Source organism: Drosophila teissieri, chromosome 2L (genome assembly GCF_016746235.2).
Source record: "Drosophila teissieri strain GT53w chromosome 2L, Prin_Dtei_1.1, whole genome shotgun sequence".
Lineage (NCBI taxonomy): Eukaryota > Metazoa > Arthropoda > Insecta > Diptera > Drosophilidae > Drosophila > Drosophila teissieri.
Window position 1 is genome coordinate 19,317,691 of NC_053029.1, and position 17,633 is coordinate 19,335,323.

The 17,633-nt window shown below is 49.1% G+C and overlaps 2 protein-coding genes across 3 annotated transcripts in view; both read right to left on the reverse strand.

Annotated features, from left to right (window-relative positions):
• The window catches only part of LOC122611446 (nephrin), a 57,252-nt gene that overhangs the window by 25,027 nt on the left and 14,592 nt on the right, over nucleotides 1-17,633 (reverse strand). For both annotated transcript variants that reach the window (XM_043784552.1, XM_043784561.1), the window contains exons 3-12: nucleotides 11,289-11,441; nucleotides 9,124-9,297; nucleotides 7,161-7,314; nucleotides 6,921-7,057; nucleotides 4,882-5,049; nucleotides 4,682-4,813; nucleotides 1,937-2,073; nucleotides 1,041-1,194; nucleotides 487-624; nucleotides 25-189 (exon numbers count right to left, since the gene is read on the reverse strand). In XM_043784552.1, the coding sequence (XP_043640487.1) occupies nucleotides 25-189; nucleotides 487-624; nucleotides 1,041-1,194; nucleotides 1,937-2,073; nucleotides 4,682-4,813; nucleotides 4,882-5,049; nucleotides 6,921-7,057; nucleotides 7,161-7,314; nucleotides 9,124-9,297; nucleotides 11,289-11,441 (1,512 nt within the window). The remainder of the gene's footprint in view (nucleotides 1-24; nucleotides 190-486; nucleotides 625-1,040; nucleotides 1,195-1,936; nucleotides 2,074-4,681; nucleotides 4,814-4,881; nucleotides 5,050-6,920; nucleotides 7,058-7,160; nucleotides 7,315-9,123; nucleotides 9,298-11,288; nucleotides 11,442-17,633) is intronic.
• LOC122611458 lies at nucleotides 3,187-4,547 on the reverse strand. Its single transcript, XM_043784573.1, has one exon. It carries the CDS (start codon nucleotides 4,443-4,445, stop codon nucleotides 3,336-3,338), a length of 1,110 nt encoding a protein of 369 aa, XP_043640508.1. The 5' UTR covers nucleotides 4,446-4,547; the 3' UTR covers nucleotides 3,187-3,335.

Genomic DNA, 17,633 nt, shown 5'->3' on the forward strand with positions numbered 1-17,633 from the left:
AGCAATTAGGCGGGAGGTACTTACACAGGACATCCAGGCTGACCGCCTCGTGGGCGCTCCGCTGAAGAGCCTCGTTGGCGCTCTGGCAGGTGTAGACCTGGCCGTTCATTTCCTGTGTGACGTTCACCCTGAACTCCAGCGTGGAGACCGTGCCGCCCCAGAGACCCGGCTTGGACGTGTTATTAATGCCTGTGGGTTGGGGCATGTTGGGAGTTCCGGTGGGCGGACAGGGACACAGGATCCGGATGCCGGGCAAGGCAATGGGAGGAGGTAGGAACGAGAACGGAGAAGAAATGGGCGTAATTTTAGTGACTGGCAAGCGAACCGGATGTTGTCGTGGAAACGCCTCGCACCAGCAAAGTGCAATGGTGGCGCCGGCAAGTCCATGGCGAATTGCGATGGGCAAGCTTCCAATTGCCAAATCGCTTGGCCAGGCCCGAAGAGGCAAGCAGGCCAAGCGGCCATGCCCTTGCATAACGTACGTACCTTCGATGGGTATGCCGTCCTTCCACCAGGACAGCTTCGCCGGCGGATTGCTGGAGCTGGAGTCACAGATGATAGTTGCCTCCATGCCAGGTCGCAGTTCTTCCGGTTCAATGCGTATTTTGACCGTCTCCGGGGCAACTGGAAGAGCGAGTACACACACCAATGGGTAACAAGAAAGGATGCGGTAGTCGGCAAATCGCCGCTTCCAAATTCAAAGCGCAGCTGGTGCACTCAAGAAAACAATTTGACCATTGATTTAAGTTATATGTTGCCACTATTAATTGTTGTTATTTTTAATGGAACTTTTGTCTCTACGCTTGAACTTGGAAATATAACGGTTCCAAATAACATTTACATTTAACATTTATAAACTTGGTAATATTTTCCTAACGTAAGCTCTACATACTAAACAGTATTATAAAATCTAAATGACAAGTTCCTTTTCTTATAAGGCACCTCTTATTATTTATTTATTTATTGTTATACTTTGTTGGAATAAGTATGAATATTATAAGAAAAGTCTTGAGACGGATCCATATCTGATATATACTCACAGTGGACGCTGAGCGTGGTGGACTGGAAGAGCGGGATCTCGGTGGCGCTGTTGGAGGCCTCGCATCGGTACTGGGCCTGGTTGTCGGACACATTGGCCAGAATGGTGATTTCGGCCGAGACCGATTTGTCCGCCGCCCGTATGACCGAGTTTATCTGCAGCGGAATGGAGTACTTATATTTTTTCTGGTTGCAAAACATCTCCGCAGCGCGCAGCTGGCGGATGCATTTTAATTTCGCTGATAAAACGACGTCTAATCTGGGCGAGCGAGCGAGCGAGCTGGAGAGCAAACACGGCACACAGATGAGTCCCCCGAGGGGCAGAGATGAAAACTCTGACACCGCAACAAATGGGAAACGCTAAAATAGGAAGCCGCACCTGAAACTGCAGGTGCACCTGCCACCCAACACCCACCAGCCAACAGCCAACAGCCAACATTCCGTCGTTTAAGTGTGTGGGCTGATGAGCTGCGGCTGCGGCTGTGGGTGACTTGTTTTATTTTTCCACCGTATTTACCGCCTTTTGTTCAAAGTTCTAACGATAGCTGTGCTCCCTCGATTATTGGTGGTGGGTGGAAGGTGTGAAAACCGAAATCGCTCTGGCAGCAGAAGCACACAGTACGAGAGCGCTGCTGCAATGGCTGCAGTGGCTCATTAGCACTTTAAGCCCATAAAGCGGAAGCGGAAATGGTCAACAAAAGCGCCATTATTGTTTTGCGGATGTTTGCTGCCTGCCGTTGATAGTGCTCTCTCCCTGCCGCTCGCTCTTTGTTCACCGTGTGTGTGTGTGTGTGACGGTTTGCGTATGTGTGTGTGCGAGTGTGTGTTGAGTGTGTGTTTGAGTTTTCTGCTGAAAATGCAAACAAAGGGCGGGAAAAAAGGAAATTTGTGCACTCACCCTTTTGTCGTTTTTGTACCATGTAAGCGTCGCCAGCGGATTGCCGCCTGATGAAACGCAGAGCAGTTTTTGCACCGATCCAGCTGGGATAATTTGTCCCTCCATATAGCCAGATATTAATGGTGGAGCAGGCGGATCTGTGGGGGCAGTTGGAGAACACAGCACGGGATAAGAAAAACGTTCGGAAAAATGAGACAACAAAGAAGCGCCAAGCAGGGGGAAATGGGCCAGCGAATTGTGGGCCCAAAAACTTAGCCACGAGCCAGCAAATTATGGTCTACAACAATAACAGCAAAGGACTTCAGGGCAGCGCCTGGACTAGGACCCACCGCTGTGTCCTTCGTGAGAGCTGCCAAGAGCGGCCGAACAATAAAAATTAAAATTATTTAATTTGCCGCGCATAAAGTAAAAATATCCGCAGGGCGTCCGCATCCTCAAGGCATGACCATGCACATACCATCGTTTCGTCCTTCGTCCTTGATTGGGTGCTGGGCGGGGATTGGGAGTGGGCGTGGGCGTGGGCGCTGGCGCTCGGGAGTACCGCTCATTACCTCGGGGGTCCGTTAGTCATTTTCAGTGCTCATGGTATGGGTAATAAATGTAAATCTCTCGTCGCCCCTCACCCGCTGCTTTTTCCCTGTGATGTAGGTCAGAAAAATTAATTAGCGCTGCAGGAGAGCGCTCACAAAGGACATCCAGGATCGATGGTTAGGTGGGGCGGTGAGGCGGTGAGGCGGAGGCTGGATAAACCGAAACTAGAATCGCAATTATTAATAAGCTCCGGCATCGGCTTAACTGCTGTCCCAAACCGAACCACTCCCACCTGTTATCGAGTGACTTCGCTTGTCAGTCCTTTCATCTTCCCCAGAAATCCGCCATCCCCGCAATCCCAGTATCTCGGTGTCCTCCTACACCGACATCTATTTTTTCCTGCGTGTTTTTTGTCAGTGCCTTCGCTTATAATTGAGTCAAATGAAGAGTGACGTCGAACATCGGATAATGGAGTTTGAGACACTTGCAGTTGTCGCGTGGCGGAGAAGTGTCACTCTGCGGCAGAAAATGGGGGTGGTGTCAAAGTCAGGGATGAGTACATCCAGTTGGACTTTCACGTGGGTCACCAGAGTTGTGTGGGCTTTGGAATGTACGCATAAACATTGATAACTTATCATGCGTAGAGAATAAAAACTGCTTTCATGGAGATATCGAACATAAATGGTTTTATGCTTTGAAGTGTAGACCTACAAAATGTATATTTACCACCCACACTCAATTTATTTCATCACCTTAATAATGACTGCATGCCACATCTATTGAATGTTGTTGATAGTACTGACTTTGATTTACATGACCAAAAAATATTCCTTACACATATGAACGATTTACAGGGACCACCAGCAGTCTACAGCAATCCGCAGCTGGTAAAAAGCAGACCCCGGCTGAGCTTTCCGTTCTTAGTGCCGTAACTCTGAATGCACTCGCATATCTTGCTGCCCTTCACAATCCGCCCGAATCCCACACGGGATCCATTGACAACGGTAAGCGGCTTGAACGAGATGGCAAAGGACAGGTGGTGGGTGAATCCTGTGACATAAGCCTTGCTGAAGGATAATACGTTCGTGGAGGCCCCGTGGTCAATAACTTTGGCGTCGTACTCCAATGGCTGATGGAGCAGCGAGTCCGCCGACAGCAGCAAATCGGTTTCCAGCCACAGATTGGGGAACAGTCGTTTGACCATAAACTTGGAGTGTTGATTGCACATGCACGACTTGATCAGCTGCAGCACCACCAGCGGAGCAGCCTCTGTGTACAGCTGGACCACAATCCTGCCCAGAGGTCGTGCATCCTTGAGATATATGTCAAAGTAGACACGCGGTCGGAAGAGGCGGCGTAACTCGGCGTCCGATTTGGGCAGCGGGATGTTGAAGGCCTCGTACTTGGCCATCGCCTGGGACGGCAACTCCAGTGGAGCGGCGGGCGCTGGGTTCCTGGCTTCCCGCATCCGCTTGTCCGACAGACCGGAGTCCACCTCGCTGTTTACCTCCAGAATACGTCGGCCAAACTCGCGGTTTTCGCGCTCCAGTTTTTCGAGTGTGAGCAGGGTCATGGGAATGCTGGAGGTGGCGTGCACCATATCGTAGCGAAAGGGATTGATGGCTCCGTGGGTGCGCATCGTCCGCGAGATCTCCACCAGCAGTTGGATGTTGGCCTTGGTGCGCTTCATGAAGATCTGCGCTTCGTCTCGGAGGTTGTTCACCCCGGTGATGCGGGCCGCCTGAAAGTTGGGCGCTTCGGCGTCCACCGTGCTGATCGCCCCCTTGATCCGCTCACGATGCTGATGCCACATCTTCAAGTGATTTAACATCAGGAGGCCGCCCAGGATCTTCTTCGGCTTGGCCCTGGCAGCCTTTTTGCGCTCTTTCACCTTCAGCTGGGCGGTCAGGCGCTCCTGCTCCGTGAGGTGAGCCAACTCGCGCTGCGACGCAGACACACAGGTCGGAAAATCAGCCATTTAAAGAGTCGCAAAAACTGGTATCCAGAAATAAAACTAGTAGCTAGATCGAGAATTTTTCTATTAAAATTGCCAACCGAAGCGTTAGTTAACTGAGACTAAAGGAAAAACGAAAGGTGGGGTAGATATGGGAATAAGAAATGTTCCTTTCCTTACTTAGAACTTTGTATTTCCCCTGCTTGGCGTATTAGAGGCATATATTCGGCTGTGAGTTCACTGGATTTGCGCATACTTACAAAGGACATTGATCGTGTGGGTGGACACGACGTTCTCGGTCAGCTGCATGTTCAGTCCGTGACAGATGACGACCAGGGAGCGCTTGTTGGGCTCCACGACGGCGGTGATGTTCGAGGTGGTCGTCCAGCCGCCTGCGATGACAGGCAGAGATGGAAATGGATTAGGCAGGGGATTATGTCACACCGGCAACAGCACTTACCCTCGGGACTGACAATCGTCTTTGAGGTGGCGTTGCGCACCTGCCGCCCGCCCACCATCCATTTGATCTCGGCGGGCGGGTTTGATGGCGCGGTGGTGCATGTCAGCGGCACAATATCGCCGACGCGCGCCTCAGTGGGTCCCATTACGGTGACGTGGGTGGGTGCAACTGGGGAGGGAAAAGGTTTCGGGTTGATTTCAGTTACCGGGAGTAGCATAATGAAGGGGGCATAAATATGTAATAGGTTTGCGGCGAGGCCCACTTGCGGCATGCTCGGAGCAGGCACACAAGAGTATCTCCTGTCCTCCAGATAGCAAAGAAGAACCCCCTGGCTTCCCGTTTCCCGCTTTCCGCTTCCCTAATAGCCTTGGGGAGGAATGTCGGCTCCTGATGCCGCCTCCATGCAAATGATGACTGAGTGACTGACAGTCCGTCCGGCTGCGAAGCTATTACCTAATGCCGTCGAAGCGGAGAGCAGGAGCAGCTGCAACTGCCGCTGCCGCTGCCACAGCCGCTGCCACTGCCTTGATGGATAAGTGCATACATTACGCATACGCAGCGTTGTCTTTCGCTTCATATAGGGCCGGGTCTTGGGCACGAGTGGCGCGAGGGGAATACGAAACTTTCGACTCGATATGTTTCGCATATAAATAAACATTATGAATTCTTAACTTCTCGCATCTTTCGTCGGTCCGTCCTAGCCATACATCTTCATTCCGGGCACACACCCTGGAACACACACTCGTGAGGGGCAAAAGAATGCTGATGCTGAATGTATTCCTGCTACGTCTTCAGTTTTGTTGTTCCACATTCGTTATACATAAATAATGCGTGTGCTAAGAGCTCCGGCCGCCAGCTGAGGCCACATCTGCTATCTCTGCGATGCACTGGACGAAAGGATCCACCACAGAGGTGAGTTTTTGTAACAGCCATGCTTGAGAAAATAATTCTGGTAAACTTGAGGTACTCGTATATCAAGTTTTGATATATACCATATGCAGAAAACCCATATGCAAAGTGTTCCAACTTACAACCCAATGTTTTCTCTCAGTGCAGTGCTAGTGTGCGACTGCTCCTGTATTCGTTTGTGCTGGCCACTCAATGTGGCATACTTATTGGGGCAAGATGGGGCCGAGTGGGCAGGCCTGACCTGTATGGCGCTTTGATTGGTATGCGCATAAACTGGAAGCTGCCAGCTAAACGAGTTTTGCCTAACTGGGGGCGGAGTTACCCTCCACGCACTTAAAGCCGGCTTCAGGTAAAAGATGCCAATTTCAGCGGACTGCCGAGCACTTGAAATTTAAATATCGCGTATACGCCGGCTGAGCCGCCGCCTTATCCATTTGCATGTGAGACAAGACACATGAGCCTAAGAGGCGGGCTGGGATGTGTATGTGGCATGCAAATGTTTGCTGGTCTCCTCCGTCCGTCCGTCCAGCCGTCCATCCGTCCGAGTGTCGCGCTAACGACTTTGGCACCGCGTCGTTCCGCCCGTCGGCTTTGTGTGCCTGATTGCAATTGTTGTAAGTCTAACAAGCTGCAACGGCTGGGCTCGGAGATGCAGAAGTTCAGAGGTCGAGGGACTGAGGAGGAGGGGCTCTGCGCTATTTGGCACTTGAAAAGAATTTGCATTGCTTGATTTGACAAAGCCAAGTGGGACGGGGACTGGAGAGGCTTTCAAAGTGCAAACTTAAACTTAATTGCAAAAGAAAGCAACAGCCAGTGAGCGAGTTTTCAGGACTCCATCCCCGAGCTCCAATCCTGCCATCCATCTCTGAGTGAATCGCTTGCCAAGTAAGGCTGCTGGCTCTGTGGAATTCGGAAGATGTCGCAGGCGAGCCAGGCTGTTGACACAATCCACTCCCCATATCGCAGAGTTTCTGCCCTCTGCTTCCCTATCCCGCATCCTGGCCTGTAATCTAGACACCTATTAAATCTGATCCGCTACTCAGCCTGGGCTGCATATATGTACATATAACTATAAGGAACGCCAATTAGGCGGCGCAAATTGGAAGCGGATCCTCTGCAACTCGACTTACACAGCACGGATAGCTCCACCTCCGCCTTCAGTGCATTCTGAGACATCACATTGCTCGCCTCGCAGCGAAAGCGCGCCTTGTTATCGCCCGCCTCGGCGGTGAAGGTATAGATGTTCTCGGACAATCGGCCTGAGGTTCTGTAAGAGGTTAGAGATTATATGATTGATAACGAATTGCACGCCCAGCGAAAATTATAAAGTACCCAATATATGTTGCATTGATAGATAATATGGATCTTACCTATAGGCCATGCGTATCTGGGATCCGTTCTTGTACCAGATGAGCTGGGCGGGCGGATTGCCGCCGCGACTCCGGCACATGAGCTCCACCGTCTGGCCGCGGCGCAGAGTTTCGCCCGGGGAGTATCCTTCGATGTAGGGCGGTCCGGGGGGGTCTGTGGGATTAGAACGGAGTACGGACGGAGTGAAAAACTACACTTAGTTCCGGCAGTTTGCCGTGTTTACTGTTCGCATATTTAATTGCAACTGCTGTCCGCAAATAAATTCAATTTACACTAAAGTAAAGTGCGGCGAGCGCATATGTGTATAAATACATGTGAAATTCGTGGCGTTTTTAATTGAAGTGTTTGCATGCAAATCGTTTATGCGGTCATATGCATTATTTTCCGATTTTCCCTTTTTTTGGGCCCCGATTTGGGGCGTCGGTAATTTCAACTGTTGTGGGCGTCGCACTGTGCGATTAATAATAGTGTAAAGCACCGCATAACAGTGAAAAAGGCAGCGACAGTACGTGTTGAATGCATTTGGGGAATTATCGGCAGATGGAATACAGTTGGTAGCTACTAGAATCGCCGTTCCACGGGAAAACTTTCGAAACGCATCAGCTCTTAACCGACTGTAATATATTTTCCTTATCACAATTTGACAAGCGGTCAACCGTATTGAATCAACAGCAGCAATCAGGTGGTGCACAAAAGCTGCCAGGCACACACACTTTTCCTCGCACACACATGCTCATCTGTGTGTACGTGCACCCCCCGCAGGCATGCATCCAAAAATTAAATTAAAATCACTTGAAATATGGTACGATGGGGCAGTGGGGAAGCAATAATAGCGCCATAATTAAGACCCCACAGTAAGGGAAAATGAATGGGGATGCACCCCGTTCTGGCACCCCGTTCTCCATTCCCGGCCTGAGTTCGCAGATAGCACGGCTCGATTTTCGCCAGTTTCAATTTTTTCGCTTTTTTGTGCCAATTACATCGCGACGAGCTCGGGAAATGGCCAACGAACTGTGGCAGTTGGGCCACCATTTGCCAGCTGCCTATGCATAAATAACAAACATAATTAATTTGAATGTGCGTGTGCAGGTGGAGCCATAGTCATCATGGCCATAGCTACGGCCTCCGGCTATTGCAGGTGCCTAGAGCCAACCACCGGCACCCCCAGTGTGGCACCAGTGCCACCAATGCCACCAATGCCAGCAGTGCCACCAGTGCCACCGCGGCCGCCACTGCCAACGGCAACAATCAATAAGAGGACTTTTGGCATTCGTAATGGCCGCTGCTCCCGTGCAGCATCGCAATTCGCATCCACATTGGCATCCAGTGGCAGCTGCGCGGCACATTAGAATTTAAAAACTAATTAATACGCGCCCGAATCGCGCAATTAGCGGCCGTGATGGCAAATGGCATCCGCATCGGGAGAGGCCGCTGGAAGCTGGTGCAAAAAATTCATGGCCTGCACTGGAGGAAAATAATAGGCAGTTCAGTGCGCAGGAAAATCCCATAAATGTTTGAGTTATGGGGCTGATTTGAATGGCATTTAATTCATATGCACACAATTGCACAAAGCAAACTTAAAGGTATCAATAGTTATAAAAATGACTGGCTGAACAAAACTTAAATCTTGCCTACTTTTTTATGTTGCTCAACTAAAAACGGTTTACCTTTACACGGAAACCAAAAGAGGGGGCTCTAAAGGTAAAGGTTTCCAGTGCATCGAACGAAACAGGCTGCTCCTCCTTGGAGACTCCACCCACATACACACACCCTCCAACACGCACGTTCAATTGTACAGCAAATTGAGCCGGCTAATGAGGTCACCCACACGAACCCTCCGATTCCCGGCATCTCGGAGTCGCTTCCGGGCGCTCCACCCCACCATGACCAACCACACTCCAAATCCGCACCACCCCACCCCACCCAAACAGATGGCGATGGAAAGGCTGAGAAGCTACTCACACAACACGGACAGTTGGACGGTGGCCCGCATGGGCATGTCCGGCGAGAGGGCCTTGTGCCTCGCCTGGCACGTGTACTCCGTGTAGTCGTCATCTGGACCTGGCTTCAGTTTCAGGCTCGACGTGGTCGTGAACCGCTTGGCCGTCGACTCCTCCACGGTGTCCTCGCGTTTTTCTGCAAGGAAGTTAAGTTCATACCTTAATAAACAGGTGATTGCAGGGCATTGAAAATTGTTTATATCTAAGTCTTAATTTTTAAAAATCCAATATATCTCAATACTGGTAGTTATTGTTAACTACGACATACATTTATTGTTGATTGATTTATTATCAGAGTACTGGTCCGATCGATGTATATCTACTGCATTTTGCAGGAAAGTGCCAAGTTTACTGCCTCGAGACATAAGTATTTCGCAACTCCCATCAATCCCACACCAGCACAGTATTTTGTGACATCATTTTCAGTTATAAATTTTGAACGAGCCTCATCTGCGCCGCAAAGCGCGGCCTAAAAAACGGGTCCTGGGCCCCACCCACTCAACTATCGTTGTGGGGCAGCAGCACCACTCGCACCACCATTTCGCTGCGGGGTAATCACCAAGATGGCCGTCTGCCCACATTAACCGCCATTTACGCGTCCCCACCACAAACACTAACACTAACACCCACACACACCCACACACACGCGCCCCTGACAGCCTGCAAATGATACAAGACCCGGCCAGAACTGGCCATTCTCGTAAACCCCGCACCGAAAGCTATGGAAATAGTATGGCTTCGGGTCCAGTCGGGGTCCTGCCGCAACATATTGCGTCATAAACATAATTCATCATGCAGCTTCCTTCCGCTGTCCACATTTCCTTGCGGATTTTCCTACATTTTAACGCCGCTTTGCGAATTTTCTTCCCTCTTCGTGGCTGTTTTTTGCTGCTTTGTTTTTTATATGTTTACCCGAAAAATTTCCATCATCATCGTTGCTGTCGCCGTGCGTTTCACATTTTAAGCATTTTTAACGCGCCAGTTGTGCTAAAATGATTTCGTTACTGGCCAAATGGCGGGAAAGGAGCGGAAAATCCACCACCCGGAAAAAGGGGCAACTGCCGAACGCCCTGGCCCACCCACATGTACCGTTGTAGGGGCCATAATCATTATGAAAATTAAAAGTCGTGAAGGCGGCTAAGCGCCACCGCCCTGCCCCCTCTTCCCACCGCCCACCTCCCACTCCGTCCGCCTAGCCCATTTACCATTTACCCATTGACATTTGCATTTTTCCATATTTTCCAGCAGCTCTGTTTTCCAATTTGCCGACTGCCCAGCAGCGGCTAAATGACAAGGCACAAACACAGGCTCCAGGACGAAGGACGAAGGACAAGGAATGCTGGACAGGACAGGACAGGATAGCGAACCGCAGAGCAGATAAGGGCCGAAAATCGACAGTCGGCGCTTTGTTGGAGTATAAAATTATTATTTAAGCACCGTCATCAGGCCGAAAGTCCACGTCCATTTCCCCGTGCACCCCCCTGCCCGACATCCTGCGCATCTCCGCTCCATCATATCACATGTGCGATGGCCAAACGGTTGACAGGCGTCACTTTGCCCATCTCCATCCTCCCTCCACCGCCACCTTCACGGGCCCGGCTCATCCCCATCCTCATCCGCATCCTCATCCTCATCCCCATCCTCATCCACAGCCACATCCGCATCGGCACTTATCCCGGCTAAAAAGGACCTGGGCAAAACATTTACACTTTTTGTGTTCTGCATAATGCCTTCCAGGAGAAAATGTATATTGTTATGTTCGAGCAACCCATTTTGTTATAGGCAGTCTAATACAGCCCAGATATCTGGTGTCACTCTCCCGACGCGTTCTGCGAAATTGGTTTCGTTATTAAATATTATTCGTGCTTTTCATTACTTGTATTTAAGGAACATATTATTCCTGAAGACTAATCAACAGATTACTTTATACTAGACTAGGTAAGCTGAAGTCACTTGATCCAACTAGCCCTGTTCAGCCATGTATCCGTTTGTTTAGGCAACTTGGATGAAATTTCACGATTAAGCATTAGGTTGCTTGCATATCCGCCAGGTGCGTGATGACAACCATTTGGCACACTTGAAGGCGCATGGTTGCGTATTAAGTGTAATGACTTAGTGGCTACTAACCTGGTTTGTACTCCACGTTGCCGCGATACCAGACGATTTGAGCCGCCGGCTTAGCATTGGCCACGATGCACTTGAGCTGCAGGTCCTGGTTCTCTCGCACCTCCACCTTGGAGTTGTGGCTGTAACCTTTGATCTCGATCGAGGCTGGCGGAGCTGGAAGAGAGGAGCAGTGGGAACAATTAGGGGCCGGGCCACAAAGGAAGTTCGCGGGACAGCGGATGGTGGGTGGTGGGCGGAGGACGGAGGACGGTTGTTGCAGGTCGAAACAAAAGCTAATGGCTGCCAGGGAAGCTTTGCTCATTATGGACCACAATGGCATTACAGGGCGTTTTGTGGGCGTGGCACTGCCTAATGCATTGTGTGTATGCGACGACAGACGACATTGTTGATGAAGGCCCAGGTTGAACGGCCGCCGATGCAGAAACAGAAACAGCAGTTGGAATTGCGAGGGGCTGGGAGGAATGCGCCAAGAATGCAGCATTCCGTCCTTGTTAACCACCCACTTCAAACGGCCCGTCTACTGATGCACTCAAAAAATATCGTCAACATGGTAATTTTCCCTAATTCTACGCCTAATACGAGCGGAGGGAAAAGAATGAAATTCGCCTTAATGTATTAATGTGCTGTCTGTAGTTACGCCATGAATTTGGTCGTGAATTAGGAAGCTTGAGGTGACAAAATGAAAGACATCGTAGTGTGAACTTTTTCTAGGTGTAGGCAGGTCCCTCGTTAATGTGCTCAAATATGAGTTTCAATATTTGCGCTCAAGAGGACGTATGTAGATGGCTGGTGGCACGGGAGTGGGCCATGAGGAGTGTGGCATGCCTGAGCCGGCATGCCTTGGCAAACTGTTGAAATATACACGAGCCAGCGGCGAAACAATGGCGGAGTGACGCCGGGTGGTGCCGAGTGGGTGGGCGGTGCACACTGGGTGGTGCATGAGTGCAGCAGATGCAGAAACAAACAGGCGGGGCAAGGAAAGTAGGAGCAGCAAACTGCGAGCAGCGAGCAGCGAAACAAACAACGAGGAACGAGGATAAAGTTAAGTGCACGTGTGCATTATTTTAATGCCACCTGAAGGAGTTTGGCTGCCATTGCCATTGCATCGCACTAAGCGGGAAAAACAGCAGGAGTAGGATCCTGCACTCCGAAGGAGTTGGCTCAGGGCGTCCTGCATTTGACATGCAACATATGTTGCCGGCTGCTCCGCGAACTGCTCCAGAAGTTGTAGCATGCAAAATGAATGCTTAATGCCGTACAATAAGTCCCCTGGCTCCAAGGGGATGGGGCTTAGATGGTGGTTTAGATGGAGGGTACTGGAGAGGTGGCATGTCTGCGACATCACTCTGCGCAGAGGTAATTGCTTTTGTTGCGGCACAAATGAAATCAACACCGCGGAGGCGCTGCTCCTTCCCCTTTGATTAAGCTTAGTTTAGCATCGCCGCAAGCTGTGAATATTATTACGCAACAAATCAAATACAGGAAAATTATTTCGAAATCAAGGACCAGGTATTTCCTTTCACTCGCATAACGTCGTCCGATGGCATTCACCGATGGCATTCCACCGTGAGAGCCGATGATTTTCCGGTTTATTAACAAACACATCCAGAGGTGAGATTGCTTAAACATACATATCATGTTTACGAATAAGGACACGTGGGAAAAAGCTGCATTTGTTTCAAGTGCACTTTTAATATTTGATTGATTTATCTTATTTTCCTCTAGGCCTGATATTTCTGTTGTGGCCTACGAGTGGAATTGAAACAATAATATGTGGCATAGTGCGCAGTATGTCTTGTATCTTTCTCAAACTCCAAGTAAATCATGAAAGACTTCGAAAAGTAATTATTTCCTTGAAATAATAGAATCAAATATCTCTGTATAGTTGGGCACAGTCCCTATTTTAAGTTAACTGGCTACACCTCTGTCTGAGACCGAGTGTTCTAGAGACAGACTACAAACTTAACAAATTTTCGTTGTATTCTCCCAAGGCTGCAGATGCGTCGCTTGTTATGCCAGGCGAAACCCTTTCTGCCTGAGAAAATGCCAATGGCAACCGTGGATCATCCCGCTCCTACCAGTATCCCCCATCCAGTATCCTGCTGCAACCTTGGCTAAAGGCTTTGTGTGCCGAAATTGGTGTCGCCGTGGCACCGCTGGCTATACAGATTGTCCCTGGACTTTCGGAGACTTGGGGGGGCTGTACGTGCATTGAAAATTCATAATATTTGGCGCACCGTGGCAGGGCTTTTTTCGGGGGAGCACCGGGAGGGGCGTGGCACAGCGCGTGCTGCATAGTTAAAATGCGAAATGTATGCACATTTTATGATTTTTTCTTGCGCCAACTCCTGGCAAATGCAACTCGATTTATGCCAATGCGTGGCTTGCCACCCTCCGCAGATATATCTGCATATCTGTATATCTATATATCCGAGGTAGCGGTACGTGAATGTGTCTGTGTATGCGTGTGGATTGGAACGTGGGGTATGTGCATTGTTGATTGGTATGCATATTGTATTTGATTATTGACAAGCGTGCAGGTTCCCCCTTTTCAAGGGGAACAGTAAGAGCGGCAGGCAGTGGGAGAAGCGCAGCTAGGCAACAACTATAGTGCACTTCCAAGTATGCCTCTCTCAGCTAAAGGCAATATTAGGATGAGAAATGTGACTCTTTTGAGGCTTCAAACGGTCAGATTAATTACTCATAGCTTTTAAAGATGCCAGCAAAATAAAATCTAACTAACAGGACAGAGATCTTGTCGTTCATACGAGCGGACAGACAAGGAGAGGAACGGACCGACTGGCGTGACCATATCGACTCGGAAAGTGAACATGATCACTAATGATTCTTTCGTTAAAAAGTAATACAAAATGTTGATATGACAACATATAGTGCCATCTCTCCTAACAAGTTCTAGCTCAGTTGGCGTGTTTTAGTTAGACTTGCGCCCCATCAGGTGAAATTTCGGTCAACCCAGTTACTTGGTTAGGGTTAAATGTTGATTAAATTTTATGCAAAAGCCGCGTCCCCACATGGCAGTGGGCGGAATGTGGCTGAATTTTGGGTGGGTGGCTGCTATGCGGGGGAGATGCAGCGCGCTTCTTTGAGTGCTCCGTTGGCTGGTATCAAATAATTTATGCAACAATGGCTGCAATAACGGCACTGGCAGCGGCAGCGGCAGCGGCAGAGCTTGAGCTTGAGCTCCAGTTGCCGGATTCCTGGCAAGCAAGTACACAAAGTGCAATTTGCCATGAGCACTGGACCACTCCGCTCTGGATCCAGCTCGCAGTTCCCAGCTCCCAGCTCCCCCCGGGCAACGACACCCCGGCTAACCCACTAATAGTACGCCTCATAAAAGTTTTATGCGCCGGAATACTTTCCAGCCCTTTTACACTTCCCACAATCCACCACCCACATCCCACATCCCAGCCAACCATCCACTGCAGCCCAATCTGAATCCAAGGCTAAGCCAAGAATTGGCCATTTTTTTCGTTTGGGCCAAGGGAGCTGGCCGGATGGCCGCCTGTGATGTAAGTTGAGCCATCAGGAGCCTGGTCACACGAGGAGTGCGACCCTTGGAGCTCGGGGCTCGGGGCTGACTTTAAGGTCAGCCTCACATAACAAATGTCGGGCGATATTTCCCGGGAATGCCGGCAGATGAAAACTTTCCTCATTTGCACTTCAATTACAAGGGCGGCTGGGGAAGGTTGGGTGTGATTTTGAAAAATGTGCGGACATTTGAGAATCAATGAAGTGCGTCTATTGGCCAGGAAGGAAATCCAACTTGAATTCGGGCTGCATTGAAGTACAAAATTTATAAACGCTCGAAGGTGGCTGCTGCAAGTACAGCACTTTGCTCTCCATTTTCCTTGCCATTGTCCGCCGCCCGGCAAAAAGTTTTAGCTTTTAGATGCGGACTCGGACTCGGATTCGCAATCGGACGCCGACATGGACATGGACCTTGCAGTTGCCTTGCGGCATATGTGTTTTCGAGTCCATAATTTTTTGTGCCATTTTTTGTACTCCAAATTAATGGCATGCGAACACTTTTGGGGAATTTCCATAAATTTGCACGTGGACTTTTGTGTGCAAAAGTTCTTTGCTTTGCCAAACTTATAATCTAATTGCGCCCTCACGTTTATTTTACCCATATATATGTATGAGCGCACTATGTACTCTGCAGTGAGGCTGAAAATATATGTATATACATATGTATGTACGAGCTGGTGGGAGTGCGGAGTAATTTTTGGAACTTTAACATAAGCACGGCCAGTGTTACACCCAAATTGCCTCAGAAACTTTGTAACGGAGTCTGAAAATTTAATTTGAGCAGGACAAAGGTGAGTGCTATTAATTTTTAATAGACTATCTGCAGAAAGTTTTAATTAAATCATATCTTACAAGTGGAGGAGTGTGGGAGACCGTGCGAATGGTAAGTGTGTAGAGCTCCTACTAAATAGTTAAAAATCTTGTTAATAAATCCTTTTCCTCCGTGCTACAGCTCTAGTCAATACCTTTTCCATGCAAATGAATTGAAGATAGTTTCCGAAAGGAATAAATCAAATCAATGTAATTTGAACTTAATTGAATTATTAGGCATTTGTCCGCATTTTCTCATGGCTAATTGCAGCAATAATGTCGCACGTGCCTCCACCCACACACACCTCCGCCTGGGATGCCCGAATACCTCGGACTGGGCGCCCAGGCACATGTCATCTGAGAAAGCCAAGACAAGGATTTCATCACAAAACAAAGGGCGGAACAGGGTGGTGGGTGGTGGGAGGTTGGTAGGTGGGGAGGGCAGGACTCACACAAGTATCCACAATTATGAAAAACATGTTATGTGACAACCGACCTTTCGCCGCTCCCACAACAACTTGCAGGCACTTACGAGCTCGGCAGAGAATCCAACTCCTCCCCCTGCATCCCAGCATCCCATCATACCAGCTATCCATGGTCCTTCCTTCTTATATTTTTTTACACGGTATTTGTAGAGACTAGAGGTATGCGGGAACTTAAACCCAAGAGATCTCATACATCCCTTATGATCGAATAGAAGTGTTAGTCAGGTTTATAAAGAAGAACTTGGATGATGAGAGAATGGAGCTTTTTTCAAAGTTCTTTCTGTGACAATCTTGCAGTTTTAAGATTTCGGTTCTAGCGTGGGTAACCACGAAAGCGGCCCAAAATGTCCTCTAGGTATCTTCAAGTCTGAATGTTTTTCCAGGCCTCTCTTGCCATTCGAAGGCTTTGGGCACACACATCGCCATTGTCACAGCTCATGGCGCGTAATTAACTAAACAAACGTCATTAGGGGAGTGCGCGTGTGTGCGTGTGTGCGAGTGTGCGAGTGTGGGAGTGTGCGTGGGCCTTGGGCAACGGAATGTGTGCTATACTTATGGCGAGTGGTAGCCATGGAATCTCTTGATGTCTGGGGAGAATTCCTTGGAAGGACCAAGCGAAGCGAGCCAAATGAAAATCGCTGTCATCAAATGTAGCGCAATTCCTTGAGTGATTACAATTACACAGCAAAGGCAGCAGAACATTCAAAGTGATTGCTAGCCGACAATGCAACAGTCGAAAACGAGGACTAAAACAAAAAGGAATTCATTTCGCATCGCTTGCCTGCAGTGGAGGAGACACAGCCCCATTTCCATTTCCACTTCCAACTCCCACCTCCACTCCTGGTTTTCCGCCCACTTGGGCTCCTTGGAGCAATAAACTGCGCTAAATTCAGTTCAGCTCCGTAATGCTGTAGCTCCGCTTGGCGTTTCAGTTGCTGTTGCTGCTGTTGTTTTGCAAATTGCTGACAATAAATGTTGGCAGCGACAGAGACGGCAGGTGTGCGAGTGGGACAGGTAGGATCTACGTACTGAGCGGGGCGCCGCATTTAAATTTCACTAGTGGAATTCCGTAGGTGCAATGAGCAGGAAACATCAGGAATGTGTGCCACTGTTTGTACCTACATATGTGTGGGTGGGTGTGTGCGTCTGCCCCTGGTGACAAATTCATTTGTATTTATTACTTAAATTAATTGCAGCCCCTAGAAAAAGGCGAGCTCCGCAAAGGGGTGAATTCAATTGAGTGGGTGGGCCAAACACAAGGCACATACATACAAGGCCCTCGAAGGGGTATCGTACTTTGTCTGCGGATTTTTCCTCTACACCAGCGAGCTCTTGGGACTCTGAATTCGAGAACAGTCGGAGATTGCTAAGAGCTGAATTTGGTATTCTTGCGAATTCGTGGAATGTAATAAAAAATTCAGACGATGAGATGTTTCCATTGCAATTTTCGAATTTTGTACTGGATGGTAATGGTTTAAAATGCGCGTGATTGACTGTATTT

Bases quoted from the DNA above. Each gene is read 5' to 3' on its own strand.
- LOC122611458 (XM_043784573.1), bottom strand. From the start codon at position 4,445: ATGGCTGATTTTCCGACCTGTGTGTCTGCGTCGCAGCGCGAGTTGGCT.